This window comes from Corythoichthys intestinalis, chromosome 1 (genome assembly GCF_030265065.1).
Source record: "Corythoichthys intestinalis isolate RoL2023-P3 chromosome 1, ASM3026506v1, whole genome shotgun sequence".
Classification (NCBI taxonomy): domain Eukaryota; kingdom Metazoa; phylum Chordata; class Actinopteri; order Syngnathiformes; family Syngnathidae; genus Corythoichthys; species Corythoichthys intestinalis.
In genome coordinates, this window is record NC_080395.1 from 66,999,276 (window position 1) to 67,023,777 (window position 24,502).

Below are 24,502 nucleotides of genomic sequence, written 5' to 3' on the forward strand. Positions count from 1 at the left end.
CTGTGACTGTAATTGAGCAGACAAATAAGTTAAATTAATTTGAAAAGTGATTGCTAATGTTATATGCTTTGTTGCACACTGTGAAAATGATTAACTCAAAAGAGCGAGATGTCACGTACCCATCCTGCAGCGCTTTGTTTACATTTGCGGCACTCATGACATTTGGTTTACAGCAGCTAAACTGATACACGGCAGTACTATTTGGATGGAGTTGGAGCTCGCATCTCCGAGCGTGTTGTTTTGTGCCTGAGTTTTGTTAAGCCGAAAATAAAGGCAGCGTTACAAAGTCATCTGACCGCTCGTCATTTTACATACTGAATGCATTATTGACCGGCTGACTTCGTTTTCTCCATGTTTAAATTATCATGTAACCACTGTGCCGTCATGATAAGCTTGCTTACTGGACATCACTTTTCCAAATGTATGTGGTGAAAATGTGATTGGCATGTTTTTCATGAAGAATGGTGGTCGTATAAACTGCATTATTTTTTTAGCCAGGGCTTTGGCTCTCGGGTCATTTCGGTAAAAAAAAAAAAAAAAAAAAAATTTCTTGTCTCGTCTCGGCGGCGGCTACGTTCGTACCGGATATTACGCTCGCACCGGCCGGTTCGCCGTGGCATATTCGGGACCTGGCTTTGCTCGCACGCCGTGAGGGAACGCTCGAGAAACCGGGGTGTTCGCCGGAGGTCCAGAGGCCGGGGAACCGGGCTCTGCCCGCCCCGCCGACGGCGAGGCGGCGGCCTGCCGGACCGGCCAGAGCAGCGGGCTCCGTCGGAAGACGGCTACTTGCCGACTATCGGTCTCCAGTCGTGCCGGTGTTTAGCCTTAGACGCGAGTTTACCACCCGCCTTGGGCTGCTTTCCCAAACAACCCGACTCTGTATCGTCACAAGCACCGTAGTTTAACTTAGTGTTTACAATAGCTTTAGCATTCCCGCGAGCAGCAGCCTCGTATTCGTTCCAAAAATCTTTGTGATGCAGTTTTAAATGGAAGCTGGGTTAGTGGTTTTGAATGAGGACGCTTTCTTTCGGCCTCGTGGAACTTCTAAGGTACGTTCCGCAGATGGCGAGAGCGTCGTTTTTTTAGTAACAGCCGCCATAATATTCAACTATTTCTTGTCGTGTAACTCCGCCTCCTCAACCCCTCCTCCCTCATGGGCTTCAGAGAGGGGAGGGGAGGGGTTGAGGAGGCGGCATGCTGAATTCTTCGGTTGTGTACATTTGGAGGCTAAATCAAGTATATAATTATCGGACTGCATTATCGGTTTAATTTTTTTATTATCTGGATTATCTGTGTGATGTCATAATTGCCATTATCGGCCGATAATTATCGGCGACCGATATTATCGTGTATCTTTAGTGTTGAAGCGATTGTATGTCAAGGTACCACTGTATATGTATGTTTTTCTGCGTCATGCTCATACAGCGCCATACCCTCCCTCCTGCTCTGCCGGACTAATTAAGACACTATTGTAAAATCAAGCACTCACTTTCTATACTTGTGTCAAGTATTTTGACAGATCATATTTTATTTGTGCTATGATTTACAGCAACGAATGGAAAATGTCTAGCTGTCTTAATGATAAAAAAAAAAATGTTCCACAAACAGCAAGGAGAGTTCTATGAATGCGCACTGATGATTAAAAAGGTCACAAGGCCAATTAGCTATTCAAGTGAAAATATAGTCAAAAAAATAAATGAACGAATAGAGCTAAATTGGAAAACTAAGAGGTGTGTTCCAACCTAAAAGAAGAGTACTTCTACCCTGCACTGATTTTGGGTCAAAAAGTCAAATGGTCTAGGAGTTATTGAAGTTACTAAATACATTTTAAAAATCATAAAAAACATTATGAATAGATAAATTGGAAAACTAAGAGGTGTGCCTTGATCTCCAAGTAAAGTACTTCAACCTTGCACTGGTTTGGGGTTATAAGGTGAAAAGACCTCACAGCTATTAAAGTTTGAAGCTAGTCAATGTGTCATATGTGTGTGTGTGAGAATGAAAATATATTTTGTGAGAGGAGAATGTATGTATGTATATGAGAGGAGAATGTATGGATGTGAGAGGAGAATATATGTGTGTGTGTAAGAGAGTGAATATATATGTAAGAGTAGACTGTATGGATGTGAGGAGAATATATGTGTGTGTGAGAGGAAAATGTATGGATGTGAGGAGAATATATGTGTGTGTGAGAGGAAAATGTATGGATGTGAGAGGAGAATATGTGTGTGTGTGTGTGTGAAAGAGTGAGTATTTGTATGTTAGAGAAGAATATATGAATGTGAGAGGAGAATATATGTAAGTGAGAGGACAATGTATGTACGCGAGAGGAGAATGTATGAGTGTGAGTGAATATATACACTCACCGGCCACTTCAGGGATTCCCCTATATTCAACAGATTGTGGCGCACCGCCACACTAAAATGAAAGCCGCCACGCCTGGCAAATGAGATGTATTTTATTTATTTATTTAAATAAAAAAAATTTTTTAAGGCCGCTTCAAACTAGCGGCAGCCGAGTGGGAGGAGTTCAGCGGACACCTATTCATTGTGTATTGTAGCCTAATGTTCGTAACTATGCAGGCCCCCCCTTAAGAGACGCAAGGGGAACGAGTAGGAAGAATGGGAGAACGAGCGAGATAGCCAGAGATAGCGGTCGCATGTCGTAGCAGCCCGCTGTTATTTTGTTATTGTTTTTCATTATTATTGTTACCACAATAAAGTGGGTAAGCAAATACAGACTTCTCTCCTTCTTGCCCATATCCGGGGCATTACAATAATTTGGATCGGACTTTTCGGCGAAAGTGAGCGGTGGACGGCCGTCTTGGACGGAAAGCAAACTTTGACTAACTTGCGCTGAGAGACTGCGGAGAGGCGGGGCCCAAAATAAAGCCTTGCTCTATTTTCAGAGCGTTGGTCACAGTAAACGATTTATCAGTTCAAGCAGAGTAAAATAATGCATATTCACGGTACAAGAACGTCGTTTCTGGTTCCATCGATTGGTAAGAAAAGGCTGTTTGTACGAGTGACGTGTGGGCGCTCCCGTCAGGGGGGACATTTCACGTGGAGTGGCTATTTTTCGGCACAACACCGGCGCGCCAACTTCAGACAATTACGGCTGACGAAACTTTGATAAATGCGCCCCCCCACCCAAATTTCGCGAGCTCTGGGACACTCGAAAAATGACTCTCATACCCAGGCCCGGAGTGACTAATCGGGAGCTTCTGGACGATTCCAGAAGGGCCGGCCGGCCAGATGGGCCGGTCCGGGTTTTATTAAAAAAAAAAAAAAAATTACACTGTTATCATTTTTTGTTTGGTATTTATTTGTGACAGTGTCACTGAGTATAACTTACATTCTGTTACCGCTGTCCCTGTGGGCCGTCTTAAAAAAAAAAAAAAAAAAAAAAAAAAAAAAAAAAAAAAAAAAAACAGTATTTTTTTTTTCCAGACTCATCCTCACGTGTGCAGACGAAAAATACAGCATGCAGCTCCGCCCCCTAATTGTAGTCTGTATTGAGCCAAATTAGCTGCTAATTCGGTGCTCGGATGGATAAAAAGAGCAAGGGTGGCGCTGAAAAATAAGAATTAAAAAGAGAAAAGCACTCGTGAAAGAATCGGCAAAATGCGCAAAAATAGCTATTTTTTTTTCATGCAACGACCTTGCTGCCTCAAACTACAGAGGATTACAACGAAAGTGGTAAGGCCAGATGGCGAATAAAATGCAACTTGCACCGTGTGATACGACAATATGTAATTGTGGAAACTTTGGCTTCTTGTAGCACCTCACAAGGGATATGTAGCAGCAAGCATTAGCCATAATGAACACACCACAGGTGCAGAGCTGGAAGGTAGGATTGCCAAGTCGTTCAGCGAGTTAACATTAGAATTAATGTAATCATTTACGTGGCGTTTTTAAAGTGGAAATGGAAAATGGATAATAGTATCATTAGAAGTTGTTACAATGTGCAATACGTATTCTTTATTTTTCATATTGTTATGTTGCTATGTTTGTTTTATCTGTAAGCACTCATTTTGTTAATATTTGATGTTGCAGAAAAGGTCTTATTGATTCATTTATTTTAGGGCTGTCAAAATTATCGGGTTAACGGGCGGTAATTAATTTTTTAAATGAATCACGTTAAAATATTTGACGCAATTAACGCACATGCCCTGCTCAGACAGATTTAAATGACAGTACAATGACATGCCCACTTGTTAATTGTGTTTTATGGAGTTTTGCCGCCCTCTGCTGGCGCTTGGGTGTGACTGATTTTATAGGCTTCAGCACCCATGAGCATTGTGTAAGTAATTATTGACATCAACAATGGCGGGCTACTAGTTTATTTTTTGATTGAAAATTTTACAAATTTTATTAAAACGAAAACATTAAGAGGGGTTTTAATATAAAATTTCTATAACTTGTACTAACATTTATCTTTTAAGAACTACAAGTCTTTCTATCCATGGATGGCTTTAACAGAATGTTCATAATGTTAATGCCATCTTGTTGATTTATTGTTATAATAAACAAATACAGTCCTTATGTACCTTATGTTGAATGTTTATATCCATCTTGTGTCTTGTCTTTCCATTCCAACAATAATTTACAGAAAAATATGGCATATTTTATAGATGGTTTGAATTGCGATTAATTACGATTAATTTTTAAGCTGTAATTAACTTGATCAAAAATTTTAATCGTTTGACTGGCCTAATTTATTTTTCAAATGTATCATTTAATATAGTTTTTTTTTTTTAAATCCATTTTTAAATTTGTTCAAAATATGTTGTGTTGCACTTGTTAAAATAGAGCCACCTTGTTAAACAACCATTACCTGCACTGAATTGGAATACACAGAATTACAGTACACGGCTTTAGAGAACACTGAACTTAACACGTGTATGCATAATGACATAATTTTAAATGAGTGGGCCGGTCTGAGGCATGAAATTCCAGGGCCGAAAATGAGTCCCACTCCGGCCCTGCTCATACCTCTCCTTGCTAAGTTAATGGTACCTCGACGTGCCTTTGTGTGGAAATTTAGTTTACGAACAACGGGGAAAAAACTATTCACCTTCTCATCGAATCAAGTAAAACTCTTTACACGGCTATTAGAATTCCCCCAGTGCTCTAAATGGGTCAGTTGACAGAAGGACTGTTATTGTTGTGGTAATGTAGTACTTATGAGGGTCAAATAAAAGGAAAAAGGAGGACTACGACGGTGGTCTGCAACCCGCGGCTCTCGGGCCGCATGCGGCTCTTTAGCGATGCTTCGGAGCTTTTTTTTTTTTTTTTTTTAAATGGAAAAAGATGGGGGGGGAATATATTTTTTTGTTTTAATAGGATTTCTAGGAGGACAAACATGACACAAACATTCTTTCAATTCATTAATATTGTAATGAAGTTAAACTTGTGGTGGCATAGTACAACAGAGTAGTCACGTGGTGCGTCATTCTCTATAGGATCCACTGCAGGGAAAATAAACATTTAATCATGAAGGCTAATTACGTATTTCTAGCCAACTTAGTCATTTCTATAGTAGGCTAATATAGCTAGTATCGATAATTATAAGGCTTGTACAAGGCTTTTAATTTTTTGTGGCTCCAGACATACTGTATCAGTTTTTTGGGGGGGGTTTTTTGGGGTCAAATATGGCTCTTTCATCAGTTTGGGTTGCCAACCCTGAGTCACTACGAGATGTAAGTTGTACTATTGCCACGAGAAAAAAAGTCGCATTAGTACATCGGGTAACGTAGCTGTATTCAGCTACGCATTTTACATACATGTACTGTAGCTGAGAGGTACAACATTAGCCTGGCTAATGAAATATTTCAAATATATCTTTGTTATGGTTCTTCTTGGGGGAAAAAATGAAGGGGAAAAAATTCGCTGTGGCACGACATGGTGAGGCTGTCCGACTCCGATGCAGCCCACCACCACAGCTTCAAAAAATCCTAGGGGAAACACTGCACTTTATTAGGTACACCTGTCTACCTGCTCGTTAACACTTAATTTCTAATCAGCCAATCACATGGCGGCAACTCAGTGCATTTAGGCATGTAGACATGGTTTAAGACAATCTCCTGCAGTTCAAACAGAGCATCAGTATGGGGAAGAAAGGTGGATTTGAGTGACTTTGACGTGGCATGGTTGTTGGTGCCAGAAGGGCTGGTCTGAGTATTTCAGAAACTGCTGATCTACTGGGACTTTCACGCACAACCATCTCTAGGGTTTACAGAGAATGGTCCGAAAAAGAAAAAATATCCAGTGAGCGGCGGTTCTGCCGTGCCAGAGGTCAGAGGAGAATGGCCAGACTGGTTCGAGCTGATAGAAAGGCAACAGTGACTCAAATAACCACCTGTTACAACCATGGTAGGCAGAAGAGCATCTCTGAACGCACAGTACGTCAAACTTTGAGGCAGATGGGCTACAGCAGCAGAAGACCACGCCGGGTGCCACTCCTTTCAGCTAAGAACAGGAAACAGGCTACAATTTGCACAAGCTCATCGAAATTGGACAATAGAAGATTGGAAAAACGTTGTCTCGTCTGATGTGTCTCGATTTCTGCTGCGACATTCGGATGGTAGGGTCAGAATTTGGCGTCAACAACATGAAAGCGTGGATCCATCCTGCCTTGTATCAACGGTTCAGGCTGGTGGTGTAATGGTGTGGGGAATATTTTCTTGGCACTCTTTGGGCCCCTTGGTACCAATTGAGTATCGTTGGAACGCCACAGCCTACCTGAGTATTGTTGCTGACCATGTCCATCCCTTTATGACCACAATGTACCAAACTTCTGATGGCTACTTTCAGCAGGATAATGTGCCATGTCATAAAACTGGAATCATCTCAGACTGGTTTCTTGAACATGACAATGAGTTCACTGTACTCAAATGGCCTCCACAGTCACCAGTACTCAATGCAATAGAGTATCTTTGGGATGTGGTGGAATGGGAGATTCGCATCATGGATGTGCAGCCGACAAATCTGCACCAACTGTTTGATGTCATCATGTCAATATGGACCAAACTCTCTGAGGAATGCTTCCAGCACCTTGTTGAATCTATGCCACAAAGAACTGAGGCAGTTCTGAAGGCAAAAGGGGGTCCAACCCGTTACAAGCATGGTGTACCTAATAAAGTGGCCGGTGAGTGTATGTATGTGAGAGGAGAATATATGTGTGTAAGAGTGAATATATATATATGTGAGGGGAGTGTGTGTGTGTGTGTGTGTGTGTGTGTGTGTGTGTGTGTGTGTGCGTGTGTGTGTGAGAGGGCCAGAATGAAAAATGTCTTGTACGGCCCCTCATACTCACACGCCAGTAGAAGACTGACAGCTACGCAGCGTCTGAGCGAGTGGGCGAGAGAGAAATAAGGCTGCGAACCTACATTCATTGTTTAAAGTGCTGCAATGATTAATCAATTAACTCGAGTATTCGATTAGAAAAAAATATTCAAATTAAATTTTGTTGCCTTGAGTATTCGTTTAATTAAAGTGGCGTTGTAATGTTTTATTTTACAAGTGTTCATATTTATTGATTAGGGTGGATAACTTGCTGGTCTGCCTTATTTCACACGGCTGAATCCAACTGCTCCCTGTTAAGACCAACGTAAGCTAAGTTTTTCTTAGGGCTAATGTTTTTAATGCATTTGTAATTTAGTTTATATATTAGATGTATATTATATGTTAGTATATTAGTTTTTTATATTTAGCCGTTTTTTGCAGGAATATGAGTCCGAACCATTTGTTAAGAGCATTGGGAAAAAAAGTTAGCATTTTATAGCATTTAAGCTAGCGGACTTTTACCATGTAAGTTAGCCAATTGTTCTTTTGTTGTACATAGATCCTCATTTATTTATTTTTAATACAGTTTGAGGCTCAGCTCAGTTATTTTAATTTTTCATGTTACTTTTCCAATTACTCGATTATTTGAACTAAAATCGACTACTAAAATAATCGATAGCTGCAGCCCTAATTGTTTATGCTTGTAAAATATCTCTACAGAGATCGGACACTTGGAGCCAGTTGTGTGGTTGTTTGAACAATGTGCTAATGTTAGCAAACGCATGCTAACCGTTTGTGTCATTGCTCTAATAGCAGCTAATTATCATTTATTTAGGTTGATGCGAACCTGTTTGGTATCGAGGACGAACTTGATTTGTATTATTTCTATTTTTAGTTTCACTCTTCAAATGATGGGTGTCATAACGACGGCCAAAATAAAGTCAGCAAATTATACAGACGTCCAGCATCGTCATTTGGGAGTTTAGCTCGCTGTATAGCCAGGACTGAGCCGTGGCGTCCTGGTGAGGACAGTATATTTGCATTTCGTTGCTCATGCATCATGTATTATCATACTGTACACTTATTCAGCATGTTGTTCTCTATAGTATTTTTATATTAAATTGCCTTTTAAGATGACAAATCTGTACTATGTGTTGGATCTTATCAAGTAAATTTCCCCCAAAAATACAAATTATACTCCGGTGCAATTTATATATCTTTGTTTCCTCTTCGTTCGGTATTTTATGGCTGGTGCAACTTATACTCTGGTGTGACTTATAGACAAGTTTCCTGAGCGAAATATGGGTGGCGCCATCTTGGACAATGTCTGCCTCAAACTTCCGGTTCAGAAAAAACGACATGAATTACGGTTGAAGTAAGCAGTGTTTTATCAAAGTTAAAAATGCAAAATTAAAGCAGAGGAACTCACAGAATCTCCATAAATGGATTCAGCACAACGTTGATGAGACGTAGATGACATCGTATGATTGTTCTTATCACTTCGTGGATCATTCGTGGATAAAACTATAACAACCTGTCAGCCGGTGTTGACGTGAGGTATAGATTGATACGCCGGCCACTTGAGTGACCAATATGAGATAACATTACACATTATATTACATTTGTCGAATACAGAAGGGCTGACACGGATTTTGTTGTTACAGGAAAATACTACAAGCTAAAAAAAAATAGTATGTCATTCTTTTTCATTCCAGATAATGATCACAATAAAAAAACATTTGGACAACATGATTCCATTTCTTGTTTTATTTAAAACGATTGATGCTTGTGCAAAACAGGTCAATAAATCAAAATTGATAAAATGATTAGAAAAATATTAACGAAAGTTAAGCATGCGAGGAATGTGTGAGCAGACAGCAGAGCTTAAGGGAGCCAAACTTGCAGCAGACATTACGAGACACTCGGCGGCATTCAGACAAGCTTTCTCTCGCTGTCCTCAATAATTCCAGCTCCAATAGCATTTCTTAAAGATGCTGCAGTTAAAAAGTTCGTAGTTGGATCTAGGCGAGCTCGGCGAACCACCATCTGTCCCAGCCTCTGCCTCTCGGCTGCCCTCGGGAGTCAGGCAGTCTATCAAAGTAGAACGCACGTATTCTCGATATATGTCCATCAACGTGCAAGTCGTCTTCCCTTGCCTAAGAGTTCGTTTGTTTTCCAGCTGTAAACAAACGAACACAAACTTGTAACACTTGGATTTAAGCGGTGCCATCCAACACGCACTGATTAGCAACAGGCTAGGAGCAGCAGTAGTTGTTGTAGTAAAAACGATTAAACTTCATAATTACAATCATCATCGTAATTATCAATAGCAAAGGCAGCAAGTCGTTTCACACGGCAGATTTTATGTTTCGTATTTTTGGAGCACATACCTTTCATACGACAGCGTCAGACACGAACGGCCGTCACCCACAGGACAGCCTGCAGTTTGGACTCCTTGGTCTCCTTCCCTCCAGTATATTACAAGCACCCATGGTTTGTGGTACGAAGCATTGAGGCACTGCCTTTGTTCTACATATGCCTTCATAAAGACAAAATTCCCGTGTTCGTGAATGAGGACATCCAACTTTTGGGTGTGCAACTAGCACTGGAATGCCTCTCAGCTTCCTGATGGCGTTTCCATCGACTGCCGTAGAGTCAATAAAATACGATAATATTTTACTTGTGGTCACCTTCGGCCACTTCTTGATGTTGTCTTCCCATGTCGAGATGGCAGAAGGATGCGGTATTTCCAAATCGTGGGTTTTAAGGGGTTTTAGTGAGTGGCGCGACTCCAGCGCTATTGACTTCAATGGTAAAAAATTCAGAAACGGAAATGGTAGGCAGGCATAAGAAAGTAAACCGAAAGTACCTCGGAAACTTGTCTATAATCCGAAAAATACGGTAAATGGTTTCTAAGAAACTAATTTACATTGCATTATTTCTTTATACATATCTGACTAGAAAAGCCAGCTCTACATGGTTTCAAATTGGTACAGGAATACATGGCATGTAAAAAAACAAATATGTCAAATTGGGTACATACGTGTGAGAACTCAGGCTGTGAGGGTAAAGAGAGTGGCTTCTCTAACACAAAACCAGGAGAACTCTGAGATACAGGATTTGAGGTGGGAGGTGCCATTTTGGAAGAGGCCTTTGTTTCCATTTGCACTTTTTCCTTCTCCGGGTCTTCTGGAGGCTGGCAGGTATCCATAGGATCATCAGCACCTGACAAAGCAAATGTTTCAATTTAAAATAGCGTGGGCTTCCAATTTTAAATGCATATAAAAACAGAATATTTTGTTACCATGTTGGCTGTCTGCTACAGTTGGTGAGTTAGGGATAATCAAAGGAGTGTTGGGAAAGTTGTCTGGAGTTGGGCCGACATAATCAACGGAGCTTCTAGGATGAGGAATAAGAAATTTAGGGGTTATTTTTACTGTATTTACTACAAACCGGTTAACAAAAGAGTTGGGACACTATACAAATTTGGAAGAAAAACAATGCATTTTTCGAAATACAACATTGATCACAAGTCAGAATTTATAAACTGAGAAAATGTATCATTTTAAGAGAAACTGATTTTAAATTCCATGGTGTCAAAAAATCTCAAAAATGTAAGTTCACCACTGTGAAGCAAGTGCAAATCACAGTTTGCATGACATCTCAATTTTTTTGTAATTCGGTTTGTCTATCCATGTGAAATCTATCAAGTGACTTACTGGGATAAACTCTGTTGCGCTAATGTTCTCTGTCCAGAAAGATGCAGGAGCTGCAGAGTGTGGGCTGGTGTTGAGGTAGGGCGACCTTGTTGCTCTGGCTCAGACACAGTACTGTCCACTGTCGCCCCTTGGAGAAGAATTTACTGTAGTAACTGAACTTAGCTGTATAGATGCGAATATTTCCTTAACCCTCTAATTTTACCTGTCTTGTCAGTATCAAACATGTCCTGCTGAGATGAAATTACTTCATGGTCCCGCTGTTCTACCTCATCAGTGTCCTGGAGACGCTGTGAGTGCAGTAGCACCTGAACATTCAGTGTTTGACCTGACTGGCTGCTGGAGCTCACCTCAGATCTTAAGGAGATACAAAAATTTGGATTGGCAAAAGCATTGCTGATGAATGGATGCATATTTAAATCAATGCTATCATGAATTATAGGTTTCTACCTGACTACTTTGCGTAGCAGATCCTGTGACGTTACGATGCTAATACCTAATTTGGAGTGTGTCTCAACTACTACTGCGGACTTTTCACACTCATCTCCCTTCTGACTGTTCACTTCATCAATAACAAGATCTTGACTCTGAGAAAGCGCTAGGAAACCAAACTGCGAGTTTCCATCTGAAACAAAATAATCACAATTAGTGTTCGGCTCTAAACACTCCTAAAAATATGACATGAGCTCCTACCTTCAGCTGGATCACAGGGTGTTGTGGAATCAGAATCAATTGGCAAATTACCCCTGAAATATTAAGAAAGGAATTAAAAATATTAGCCTGAATGAACATGAGTTTTTTTGTTTTTCTAATTATTGGACATTTACTTTAGTTTGTTTAGAGGGGGATTAAAGATGAAAACTTGACTCTCTTCTTCTTGACTCTCTTCTTGGCATTCTGAACTGTGGTTGGGCAGGGCAACAATGCCTAGAGATGAACAAATAAAAGTTTTTCTTTTAGGTGGTAAACCTTAACAAAAATAATTGATAGATTGAACAAATTGTCGTTTAAAATACAAAACAAAACTGACCAGGACCAGCCTGACCGTTGCTGTGGTAGTTCTCTGATTGGCTATCAGTCTGAGAGGCTCTACTTCCTGGGGGTGACGATATCAACTCCTGGAAAGGGAAAGCATTTTTGTCATCCAGAGACAAAGACAGCATGTACAGTAATATATTGAGGATGTATGCATATCAAGATTTTAAAATGCACGCAAAAATAATGGGTGTAAAATAGAGATGTGACCGAAAATTTGGTGCCAAAATCTTTCGGCCAAAATTTGCTAAAATTGCATTTTCTGTTTTTGGTTAAAAGGCCGAAGGTTTACCACCCAATAGTGTGAAGAACCGTCGTCCTAAACATGATGCGAAGCGACACTACTGGCTCACAGCCAACATGTCTGCGGTTTGGAAGTATTTAGGTATGAAAGAAATATAGAAATTGTTAAATGAAGGAAAATAAAATACATTTTCTTTATCGCTACTACACCCTCGTTCTGAAGTTGTTTTCCATTGATGTCGCGCATCACATCGAGTACAGTGCATTTGAGTCTGTGTGTGAGTAGTTTGGACTTAAATCAAGTGAACACTATACAAATAAAGTAGTATTTCAATGCATACATATGCATTTGTTGTGGTTTAGTACAATTTTACAACACAACCACTTCCTCCTGTTGTCACATTTTTTTCCAAATTCGCCTGGGTTCGTCACCGCTAGAAATCGGCCCACTTGCCTGGCTCTCGATCGATTCCACTTGTTGCACAAGAAAACACAGAGTCTTACTTTAAGGAGTAAAAGAGTGGAATAGCCTTGTAAATAACTTTTCTATATCAGCAAGAATAAGATAGTTTTTTGTTGTTGTGAACTACAGTTCTACACAAACGTACATCGAGATCTCATTTAGGCTTAGCCTTGAGACCAATTTTTCGAGTTCGCATTCATCAAGGTTTCATTGGCCGTGACGCGTGTTGCTATGACGACACCGGCGGCATTCAGAGTTTGCCAAAAAATGCTCTCTGCCGCCGGGAACGCACCCTCCATAGGGGTTTCAGAATCTGCACCTTTCAAACAATGTCACATACCTCTGGGGTTGTAGAACCAATGCCAAGGCAAAGGACTTTAATCGAAAAATAATGAAATAGAAAATAAATTTAAAATTATATGCAATTATATTTCTCAGCCTGTGCAAAAACACACATTTCTTTTTTTGCCTCACTTTCTGAAGTCAAATAAGCCTATAAACCTCTTCAGTTCCCGGTCAATCAGGATTACCAAAATTAAAGGGTAAATGCAACAATAATTAAAGTGATTGTTTCTTAGATAATTTTATATTATTTTCTTCCAGGTCAAATGTTTTCATAAACAAAAAGTAATGTCTTTCAAGAACATATGGGAGTCCCGATGATGAGATCATGGCTTTATCCGAGGTCAAAAGTTTCCATGAATTTCCTTAGTATCGACTCGAGTAGCATTTCCTTTGAACTGCATGACTTCAAAAGGTATATTCCTCCTGACAGAACTGAAAAGGCTTTGTTGGTCACCTTGCTCCCCATTCCTTTTCAGATTTGTCCACAAATTTTCAATGGGATTCAGATCAGGGTTTTGTGATGGCCACTCCAAGATATTGACTTTAGTGATCAAAAGCCAATTTTTCACAATTTTTGCTATGGGGTCATTGTCAATTTGTAAGACCCATTTGCTCTGAAGTTTTAGCAAACTGGATGATGTCTTGAGATACTGCCTTGATATCTCTACGTAATGTTCGTTCTTCTTGATGCTATTTTATGAAGTGCTCCAGTTTGTGATGCTTCCACCTCCATATTTCATAGTTGGTATTAGGGGTGTGCCATTTTAGGCACCCCACGATTCGATTCGATTACGATTCAGGGCGCTACGATTCGATTATTGAAGGATGATCACAGTATTGCCGGTGCTCACGATTATCACGATTATCAATGCATCATACATGACTAATTAGTAAAGTAGCCAAACAAATTCATGTCCATTATTTATTTAACCCTTTAACACCGAATGTGTCGGCAGCGACGCGTTTACGCATATGGTCTGCTGGTTGGTCTCATTTGAAAGTGCGGAAGTTGATTTACACACCAGTTTTTATTTGAAGTCAATCGACCAAGAAAAACGGGAGATAATGTCATTTGAGTTTTATAGTTTTATTGCACTCATAAGTATGCATTAAAATGCTGCATGGACCATGTATCTATCTCCATATTTCCATCATTTCTTGTCCTTTTTCAAAACCGAAAGCAGCACAAAAGACTACATATCCCAAGAGCTGTCGTGATGTCAAGAAGGATGAACGGAATGTGATCATTTTTTAAAAATTTCCGAGCGAGGCGCCAACTAATGAAAGGGAGGCATGCAAGGCAAGCAACGGCCGCTTGGTTTGAGCGAGCGACTTTGAAACGTGCAGAATTAATCTAAAACTACATTTAGCGCAAGCTAATGCATTATTTCATTAACTCAAGGAAGAAGATGAGCCGTATTTGTCGTTGTTTTCTTTGGATGAGCCGGTGTCCCGGAGAGTAGAAGTGATAGCAGCGCGCAAACGGCGAAAGAGTAGGCTGTGTGACGTTGTGTATGACGCAGCTCTGTGACCTGTTCAAGAAGAAGCTTTATGTGTGCAAAAAAAAAAAAAAAAACTATTGGGTCACATGCCTGAAAAATTTGAATTGAACTGAACTACTTGTCAATATTTTTTAACCCTTGAGAGTCGAAGGACGCGCCGGCGCGTCCTCAGCGCACGTCGTCTTTGAAGCACCCTCGCGTTTTAATTACGTCACCCACATGCCGTTGGTTGGTCTCGTTTTAAAGTGCGGAAGTTGCGGTTTACTCTCGTTGTTATTTGAAGTCAATCGACCAACTAAAACGTGAGATATTGTCATTTAAGTTTTATAGTTTTATTGTCCTCTCAAAAAAACATTAAAACGCTGCATGGATCATTTGTTTATGTCTATATTTCCATCATTTCTTGTCCTTTTTCAAAACGGAAGCTCCATGAAAAAAACACAAATCAAACGAACCCTTTCGAAGTCACAGTGGAAGCACAAAATGAGTTTTTTTTTTTTTTTATAAATATAACTGCCGCGCGAGGTTCCACCGAACGAGAGGGAGGAGTGAATCTGAAGCAGCGAGGGGGCGAGCGACGACTTTGTGTGACTTTGAGGATGAACGGAAAACTAAATTTAGCGCAAGCAATTGTGCTTTTTGATCAACTTGAGGAAGAGGGTGGTCCAAATTCGTCATCATCGTCTTCTTCGGAAGAGTCCTCGAGTGAAGATAGTGACGGATTTGAACACGTGGGTGACGCCATCGACGAGCAGAGGTAAGCCAACTCACTTTTTTTTTTTTTTTTTTTTTTTTTTTATGCTGTAAAAGTTTCTTTTGATATTGCAAGACAAAGTTAATTTTGATGCAATATAAGTGCGTGTTTGTGTATGTAATAATAAGATGTGCATATCAGATCAAAGTATAATTTGTGGTCTTCTTTCTATATGAAGATTAGGGATGTAGCACATATTCAGCTACGGTATTCTTTCTATTGTCATACATATAGATTTCCATTATTATTTATTGCTGTATATATTTTTATTTTATACTTTATTATTTTCATAAATACTGACTTTTGTTTCATGTACATTTATAGTGACAATGAAAGTAAAGTGAAATGAAAATGGAAGGGTGGAAAGAGGACCGACACCCCATGGAAGTGTGGGCTGTGATGTAGCCCTGTGTCTAATTCCAGGACGAAACTGCTTTTCGGAGTGGCATGCCTGAAAAAAATGTAACTTGTTTATTGTAAATATTTTTGAAAATACTTTTTTCCCCAATGTTATATATATTTTTTCCCCACAATCAGTCTTCTCAATTTGTGTATATAAATGTGTGTTCAAGAAGCTTGATTGTGTGTACATAGTTTTCATCAGGCGATGGGCCGCAATACCTAAACTCATAAAGAGATGGCCTCTAAACACTTTTTGTGTTAGATGGTATATTTTTTCACTGTTCTTCACTGTTTGGTCTGCTGTATATAACCTGTTTTGACTAGAGCATGTATAAATGCAAAAAACGCCTATGGCTATACCTGTTGTTTATGTTGAATTGTCAAATAAAAGACTATTTATTCTAAATTTTTTTGGTTGAATGTTCATCCTAACATGTTGAATAAATATTACAAAGTTTCAAAACGGTTCGTTACGCATGTTTGGTTGTCAATTGGACATCAATATTAAAAATTTTGACAAAACGATTTTGGAATTTTTGGTCTTTTTGGGCCCAAAATTATGACTTATAATTGGTCAGTGAAGGAAACAACAGTTTGGACATGAAGTTCAAGGTGTCACAAAAAAAGGGACCAAACCAGGCCATCGTAAACAATTCTGTCTTTGAAATATAAAGGCAACTTCAAAGGCATGCAAAATCAGACAAAATAGGCCCAGACCTTAAAGGGTTAAAATACTTTTTTTCAATATTATATTTTTTTTTTCTTCACTATAATCTTTTCAATTTTTATGTAGATGTGTGTTCGAGAAGCTTGATTGCATGTACATATATACTTTTAATAAGGTGATGGGTACAACATCTAACTTCCATCCATCCATTATCTTCCGCTTGTTCCGGGGTCGGGTCGCGGGGGCAGCAGCTTTAACAGGGAAGCCCAGACTTCCCTCTCCCCAGCCACTTCAACCAGCTCCTCCGGCGGGATCCCAAGGCGTTCCCAGGCCAGCCGAGAGACATCGTCTCTCCAGCGTGTCCTGGGTCGTCCCCGGGGCCTCCCACCGGTGGGACATGCCCGGAACACCTCTCCAGGGAGGCGTCCGGGAGGCATCCGAACCAGATGCCCGAGCCACCTCAGCTGGCTCCTCTCTACGCGGAGGAGTAGCGGCTCGACGCCGAGTCCCTCCCGGATGACCGAGCTTCTCACCCTATCTCTAAGGGAGAGCCCGGACACCCTGCGGAGGAAACTCATTTCGGCCGCTTGTATCCGGGATCCTGTTCTTTCGTTCACGACCCAAAGCTCGTGACCATAGGTGAGGGTAGGAACGTAGATCGACTAGTAAATCGAGAGCTTTGCCTCGATTTACCAGTTACATCTAACTTCACAAAGATATATCCTCCAAACCCTTTTTGTGTTAGATGATATACAGTATATAATTTTTTTTCTCACTATTTTGCACTGTATATAACCCGTTTTGACCATAGTATGTGTAAAGGCCAAAAACGCCTATGACCATACCTGCTGTTTGTGTTGAACTGTCAAACATAAAACTACTCAATCTTATTTTTTCTATTGAATGTTTATCCTAAAAACTTGAATAAATATTATCAAGCTTCAAAATGGTTGGTCGAGCATGTTTGATTGTCAATGGGACATCAACATTACAAATTTTGAAAAAAAAAAGTGGGTATTTTTTTTGTCTTTTTGGATCCAAAATGTGGATTATAATTGGTCAGTGAAAAAAAACAACAGTTTGGACATGAAGGACAAGGTGTCCTGAAAAAAGGGACCCAACTTTGCCATTGTAAACAATTTTTTCTTTGAAATATAAAGGCAACATCAAATGCATGCAAATTCAGCCAAAATAGGCTTAGGTGTTAAAGGGTTAAAACACCCTAATGATTCAACAGGAACGATGGAAACATGTCCATACAACAAAAAGCTGCCCTTAAACTGCTTTTTTAAATTTTATTTACAAGAATACTGCAAAAACATTAACCATTTTAAAGGCAGTATTTTTTTCTTAACATGCCTATACAACACACAGCTGACCTTGAACGCTCTTTTTCACAAGAAGGTGCAAAAACATTAGCTGTTTCAAAGACAGTACTTATTTCTCTCAACAATAGAATAAAATTCACACTGGTGAAATGAATTCCAGATTTTCAGTAAACAAACAGTGTCTTTAGAAAAAATACTTCTTTTAACCAATATACTTTGTTTTCACAGATTTCTGTACTATTTCGCATGTTTGTATTGTTACCACTGTACTTAACCCTGGTTGTAAACGTTCTGCATCAGGAATAACTTTTGTACACCACCAAACAACGCACAACTTGACTTGGAAATACATGTTAGCGAAGTCGCTAATTAGCATAGCGCTCGGCGCTAACTAGTAACATCTCAAAAACAACAAAGGTAAAGGCTAACCCGTACAGGAGGGTTCGTGTACTCACCTCTTATAGACGCTCACGGGACTTTGCAACACTTGGGACTAGGGTTGCCACATGTCCCTTAAAATAAGGAACAATCCCAAATTGGGAATTAAATGTTGCGTTCCGTATTGAACTTATACGGAATATAAATGAATAGATACATTTTTATGCATTTTAGCAGTTTTTGGGATGTCCCTTTTCTTCTCTGCCTGTACAGCTTTGAACCTACTGCTGGACAACTGAAAGGCAAGGAGCAACGAATTATCTCTCTTCCCCTCTCGCTCCCAAAAATAACTTGCACACAAAAGCGAGACTGCCGGTCCCTGCCTGTCTCATACACAAATTTATTTTCAAGTCATTTGAAAAGGAGTAACTCTCTCGCTCAGTAACCAGCTGCTTATCTATCATAATGTTGTGCGTGGGTGCGTCCGTTAAAGGTGTCTGGGCGGCAGACATGTCTTGAATTTCGTTCCGCGACTAGCGGCTGTCATAAAGTTATTAGGGTAAATCATCTATTTGAACATTTATGAATCGTAATCGAATCGTCACGTGTCGAATCGCGATGCATCTAATAATCGAGTTTTTTGGCACACCCTTAGCTGGTGTGGTGTTCTCAGTTTCTCCATTTTTCCTCCCAATGTAACATTGGTCATTATGGCCAAACAAGTCCACTTTATCTCATCTGACCACAAGACATGTCTCCAGAAGTTAAGATCTTTGTATTGGTGTCCTTTTGCAAACAGTAACCTGTCTTTTGTGAACAACTGACTCACATAAATGCATTTGTTAACTCTTCATGCACAACTTTTGAGCTTTTATTTTTTTCGACCCTTATAGGGCAATCGTTCAACTAATCGGCTGCCATTGACAGTGCTAGACCTCCAATTAGTTTTGATTGGAATGGCTGAATGAACAAACAAAAATCAAGTAGAATGTCACTTAAGGCCGTAACCATTGTGTATTTGTTTTTATTCATTTTCATTTCATTAGTTTTTATTAACATTGTCCTAATGCAGACATGTCCAAAGTCCGGCCCGGGGGCCAAATGCGGCCCTTGCTCAAATCTCATCCGGCCCCCAGCCTCTGTCATAAAATCAATAACGTCTGGCCCGCACATAGACTTAATAAATTGGTCAGCAGTACTTCTACCAGCATATGAAGTAGCTTACACACTAAATGCTGCTCCTCATTTACCCACTAAAAGGCAGCAGCACTCTAAGCAACATTACCCGGTTGACTCTTTACTCCCAATTTTCTAAAATGGCGACAATCAACAAAAAAAAGTCGACTGCGATGGGCGACGCTTCAAGGATAGTTGGAAATTTGAGTATTTCTTCACTAAAACATGCCACAACTGTGCCTGCCTTATTTGCAAAGAGACAGTCACTGTTTTTAAAGAGTTCAATTTGAGGCGATATTACCAAACAAAACACACTGACATGTACGACGAGATTACAGGGAAGATACGTAGCGAGAAATTGAAGCAACTTGAAGCTAGTTTAATTTTACAGCAGCAGTATTAACAAAAGCCCGAGAGTCGAAGGAGAACGCCACAAAGGCTAGTTGCGAGATTGTTGAAATTATTAATTTAAAAAAATAATAAAGCAAATGTGACAAGGAATGGCTTGCTAAAATTTGCTTAAATATATTGTTCTACGTAAAGAATGTCAGCCAAGGTCGGCCCCCCACATTTTTACCACACTAAATCTGGCCCCCTTTGCAAAAAGTTTGGACACTCCTGTCTTAATGTATTAATGATTTTTTTATTATAAAGGAATATACACTACCGTTCAAAAGTTTGGGGTCACCCAGACAATTTTGTGTTTTCCTTCAGAAGTCACACTTTTATTTTTAAAATACGTTTCAAAATGAATAGAAACTATAGTCAAGACACTGTCAAGGTTGGAAAGAAGGATTTTTATTTTAAATAATAATTTTCTCCTTCAAACTTTGCTTTTAACAAAGAATGTTCGTTTTGCAACAATTCCAGCTTTGCAGACTTATGTTGTACTAGCTGTTAATTTCTTGAAATGAAAGGATAAGAGAAACTCCACGCTTCCAGAAGCACCTCCCACAAGTTGGATTGGCTTGATGGGCAATTCTTGCGTACCGTACGGTCAAGCTGCTCCCACAACAGCTCAATGGGTTTGAGATCTGTTGACTGCGCTGGCCACTACATTACAGATAGAATACAAGCTGCCTGCTTCTTTCCCAAATAGTTCTTGCATAATTTGGAGGTGTGCTTTAAGTCACTGTGATGTTGTAGTATGAAATTGACTCCAATTAAGACTAGTCCACAGGGTATGAAATTGTGTTGCAAAATGTAGTGATAGCCTTCTTTATTTAAAATCACGTTGATCTTGTACAAAACTCCCACTTTACCAGCACCAAAGCAAACCCAGACCATCACATTACCTTCACCATGGTTGATGGATGACATCAGGCACTCTTCCAGCATCTTTTCAGTTGTTTTGTGTGTCACAAATGTTCTTTTCTTTGATCCGAAGTTCAAACACCTCAAACTTTAAATCGTCTGTCCATAACACTTTTTTCCAATCTTCGTCTGTCCAATGTCTGTGTTCTTTTGCCCATATTAATTATTATTGTTTGCTTTTATTATCCAGTCTCAGATAAAGGTTTTTCCTTTGCTACGCTGCCCTGAAAACCAGCATCGTCGTCTCTTCACTGTCGACGTTGACAATGGCGTTTTATGGGTATTATTTAATGAACCTGCTAGATGAGGACCTGCGAGGCATCTATTTCTCAAACTAGAGAGTCTTATGTACTTGTCTTCTTGCTCGGTTGTGCAGCGGGGGCTCCCGCTTCTCTTTCTACTCTGGTTTGATCTTGTTTGTGCTGCTGTCTGAAGGGAGTGGTAAAGAGCGTTATAGAAAATCTTCTATTTCTTGACAATTTCTCTTATGGAATAGCCTTCATTTCTAAGAACAGATTGTCGAGTTTCACGTGAAAGTTGTCTATTTCTGGCCATTTTGAGAGTTTAATCAAACCCACAAAGGTTATGCTCCAGATACCAAACTACCTCAAAGGAAGATCAGTTTTATAGCTTCTCTAACCACCTAAACGGTTTTGAGCTGTGCCAACATAATTGCACAAGGTTTTCTAATAATTTATTATTCTTCTAAGGCAACTAGCAAGCACTATGTACCATTAGAACGCTCGAATGATGTTTGCTGTAAATGGGCCTCTTTACAAAACTACGTAGATATTAGGAGTGGGAACCTCTTGGTACCTCACGATACAATCAGGCATGAAAATGGGTCAGGGGTCAAAAAGGTGAGAAGGGTGTGGAGGAAATATGTTCCAGTACACTGTACACCCCAATAAAATATTGAGCTCTGTCGACCCACACTGTGTTTCAGCAGGGCCGTGCAGAGACCGGTGGAGGGGCGGGTGCTCGTAGATCAAAAGGAGCACATGAACAAGTATTTAATACACCTTAAAACAACATAACTTCAATTTTAACCAGCTTTAGATAATTATTGGCTGCGACTGTGACATACTTTAATTGGGAGGGGGCAACAGTGAATAGAAATCAAAACTGTCATTAACACTTTCTGGCTTTGACTCAGTCAGTCTGCCTATTTTCTTCCCTCAACCTCTGCATCAAAACTTCCTTCCTCAACTTGTTCATCTGAGAACAAACCACATTAGATGGTCACTGAGCCACCAACAGCACAGTTTTCTTAAAACTATTATTTCATTATTATCCATACTTAACAACTCTAGCACCTAATGATTAATAAAGCAATGACATAAAATCTTATAGAAACATAACATTGTAATTGTGTTTATAATTGTATTTAATACCCGACTATGCTTGCAAACTTGTTCTTACCAGGTCTGCTATTCACCCAGCTGATGAGGTATCCACTGCCTTTAGCAGCCTCATCTAACTCCTTTTTTTATCCCTCAATCTCCCTTCCCTACGAGGCATGTCTATGTAATGAAATATAAATATTAAAAAAAACACAAAAACAGACTCCCTGGTGGCTTTTAGTTTTAAAGCTTTCTTAATTTATTTCTCTCTCAATAATGATGGAGGTAGATTTGTGTTTTTATTATTCAATCGTGTTTTTATTATTCAATCAAAAAACAAAGTTACTTCTATCAAAAACAAAGTTGCTTCAATCAAAATACAGTATATACTTTTAATCCCCAAAAAGTCACTTCAATTAAAAAAATTGTTTTTGATTGCAAAAATAAATTTGAGACAAAAAAAGCATTTGAAAACTATTTTACTTGATTGAAACAAATTTTTCCATTGAAGTAATGTTGTTTTGCGTTTGCGCCACATTTTGGCTAGGACATTTGTGTCTTCATTATTCAATCAAATAAGTTGCTTCAAACAAAGAAATATATATAAAAAGAAAAACTTTGCACACGTGTCAATCACCGTTTACCAAAGCCTGAGAGGGTTTGAGTAGACTCACTATGAAGCATTTACTAAAGCCAAGCATTTTCTTACTACTTTATTCTTGTTTAAAAATAATTCGGTGGGGCAGTAACATGTTTAAAACTTATCATAATTCTTACATTTTGAAGTGCTTGAAAACCATTTATAAATGATACTTTGGTGAAAAAAGTGAAAAAACATGTCATATATTTATCTTTTTTCCAATGTAAAATCTGAATAAATGCATTGAACACGCACAAAAAAATGGGGGGGGGGGGGGCTTCTTCGCGGTTTTCACTTATTGCGGCGGGTTCTGGTCCCCATTAACCGCGAAAAACGAGGGATCCCTGTATTTCTGAAAAGCTTTAAGAAGCAGGACTCATTCCCACCACTCGTCGGGCCGGTGTTGTGCCGACACCGGCCGTCAGCTCAAATCCAAGCCGAAAATAACGCGTCTCCGGCGGACGACGGGAGCGATGTGAGGCGCCACTCCCACCCGAGAGCATGCCGCTTAATTTGACTCAACAGTGTGTTTCTTCGTTTATATTACCGCTAAATACACAAGCTTGACGCCAATTTAACGGGAGCTATTTTTTTCATGGGAGATTTGGCTAGCTTTGGTAGTGTTCAACGCAAGCTGCAACGAACGGCAGTAACTTTTTTATATCGCAAAATGTGAAAACGATTGAAACCATTACTCACCAAATTCAATCTGCTGGCAAATACAGGCAAGTGTGTATGCTGCGCTCTGGTCTGCCCCGGTGTGGATAAGGCCTGGTTTTTGTTTTCGCAGCTATGCAATGCCACCCAAAGGCTCTCCGAGCACTCCATGTACAGTAAGGAGTGCGCGCGTTTGGAATAATGGAACGCACCTTGGGCCGATGATTGGTTCTCGTCAGCGAAGCATCTAGAAGGATTTGCTGACTGTCCAAGTGTGACATTTTTTAAAGAACCGATTTCTTAAGTGCTCAGTTTACATACTAAGTTAATCACATGATGATAATAATAATGTAACGTTGATAATAGTCAACCGTTTTATCAGATCGAAATTCTTTATTTGTGGAAACTTATTGAACAACACGACTGCTATCTGCCGCAGCCAACGCACATATCTCCCCCGCCAGAACAAACATAAACACGGAAGGCACGTCCCTCGCTCTCCCGCACCTCCCTCACCCCTCTACGTCATGCGGTGCATTCAGGAACACATGCTAACACCCTCGCCACATTATAACTCAATTCGTTACAATAATAATAATTAAATAAAACCTCCCGACCCCCCCCTCCTCCTCCCAAAAAGAATTTCTCCTCGGATCTACGCAATTCACGTAGGTCGCCATTTTTGACTTCAAAACGGCGAATTTCGCCGAAAGGTGAGAGATTTTCATGCCTGCAACGGGGGTACATAGTATCACAATATATCACCATTTTGATATTTTGTCACACCCCTAGTAGATATAGCATTAAAACCGGACGTTTCTTGCTAGACTAGTCATTTACCACATTAATAATGTAGTGTTTTTTTCTGATTAGTTTAATGTTATTTCCATTGAAAAAAACTGCGTTTTTTTTTTTTCTCAAAAAGGAGGAAATTTTTAAGTGGCCCCAAACTTTAGTGTATGAATACAATTACGATTATTAATATTTAGGTCTTTTTAAATGACTAAAAATAGTGCTGCACAACTGCAATGCATCATATTGAGTAATGTCAATAAAACAGTACCTTTTCAAACATGATTTTCTTTAGAGGGACGGCATGTTGGAGGTTTAAAGGTTGTGGATGTCCACCCAAAGTATAACTAATATTAGCCACCAACGCACTGCGGCCTAACAAGTTATCCCTGACATGCCGTGCTCGTTTCACGACACTGTATATAAAAGAACACGGCTTCCATGTAACCGTTTTTACGATA

At 39.7% G+C, this 24,502-nt stretch overlaps 1 protein-coding gene across 2 annotated transcripts in view; it reads right to left on the reverse strand.

Moving 5' to 3' along the window:
* The window catches only part of tp53bp1 (tumor protein p53 binding protein, 1), a 65,329-nt gene that overhangs the window by 40,304 nt on the left and 523 nt on the right, over positions 1–24,502 (reverse strand). For both annotated transcript variants that reach the window (XM_057836928.1, XM_057836937.1), the window contains exons 2-9: positions 12,033–12,120; positions 11,830–11,929; positions 11,696–11,748; positions 11,453–11,627; positions 11,208–11,359; positions 11,006–11,132; positions 10,591–10,685; positions 10,330–10,511 (exon numbers count right to left, since the gene is read on the reverse strand). In XM_057836928.1, the coding sequence (XP_057692911.1) occupies positions 10,330–10,511; positions 10,591–10,685; positions 11,006–11,132; positions 11,208–11,359; positions 11,453–11,627; positions 11,696–11,748; positions 11,830–11,929; positions 12,033–12,120 (972 nt within the window). The remainder of the gene's footprint in view (positions 1–10,329; positions 10,512–10,590; positions 10,686–11,005; positions 11,133–11,207; positions 11,360–11,452; positions 11,628–11,695; positions 11,749–11,829; positions 11,930–12,032; positions 12,121–24,502) is intronic.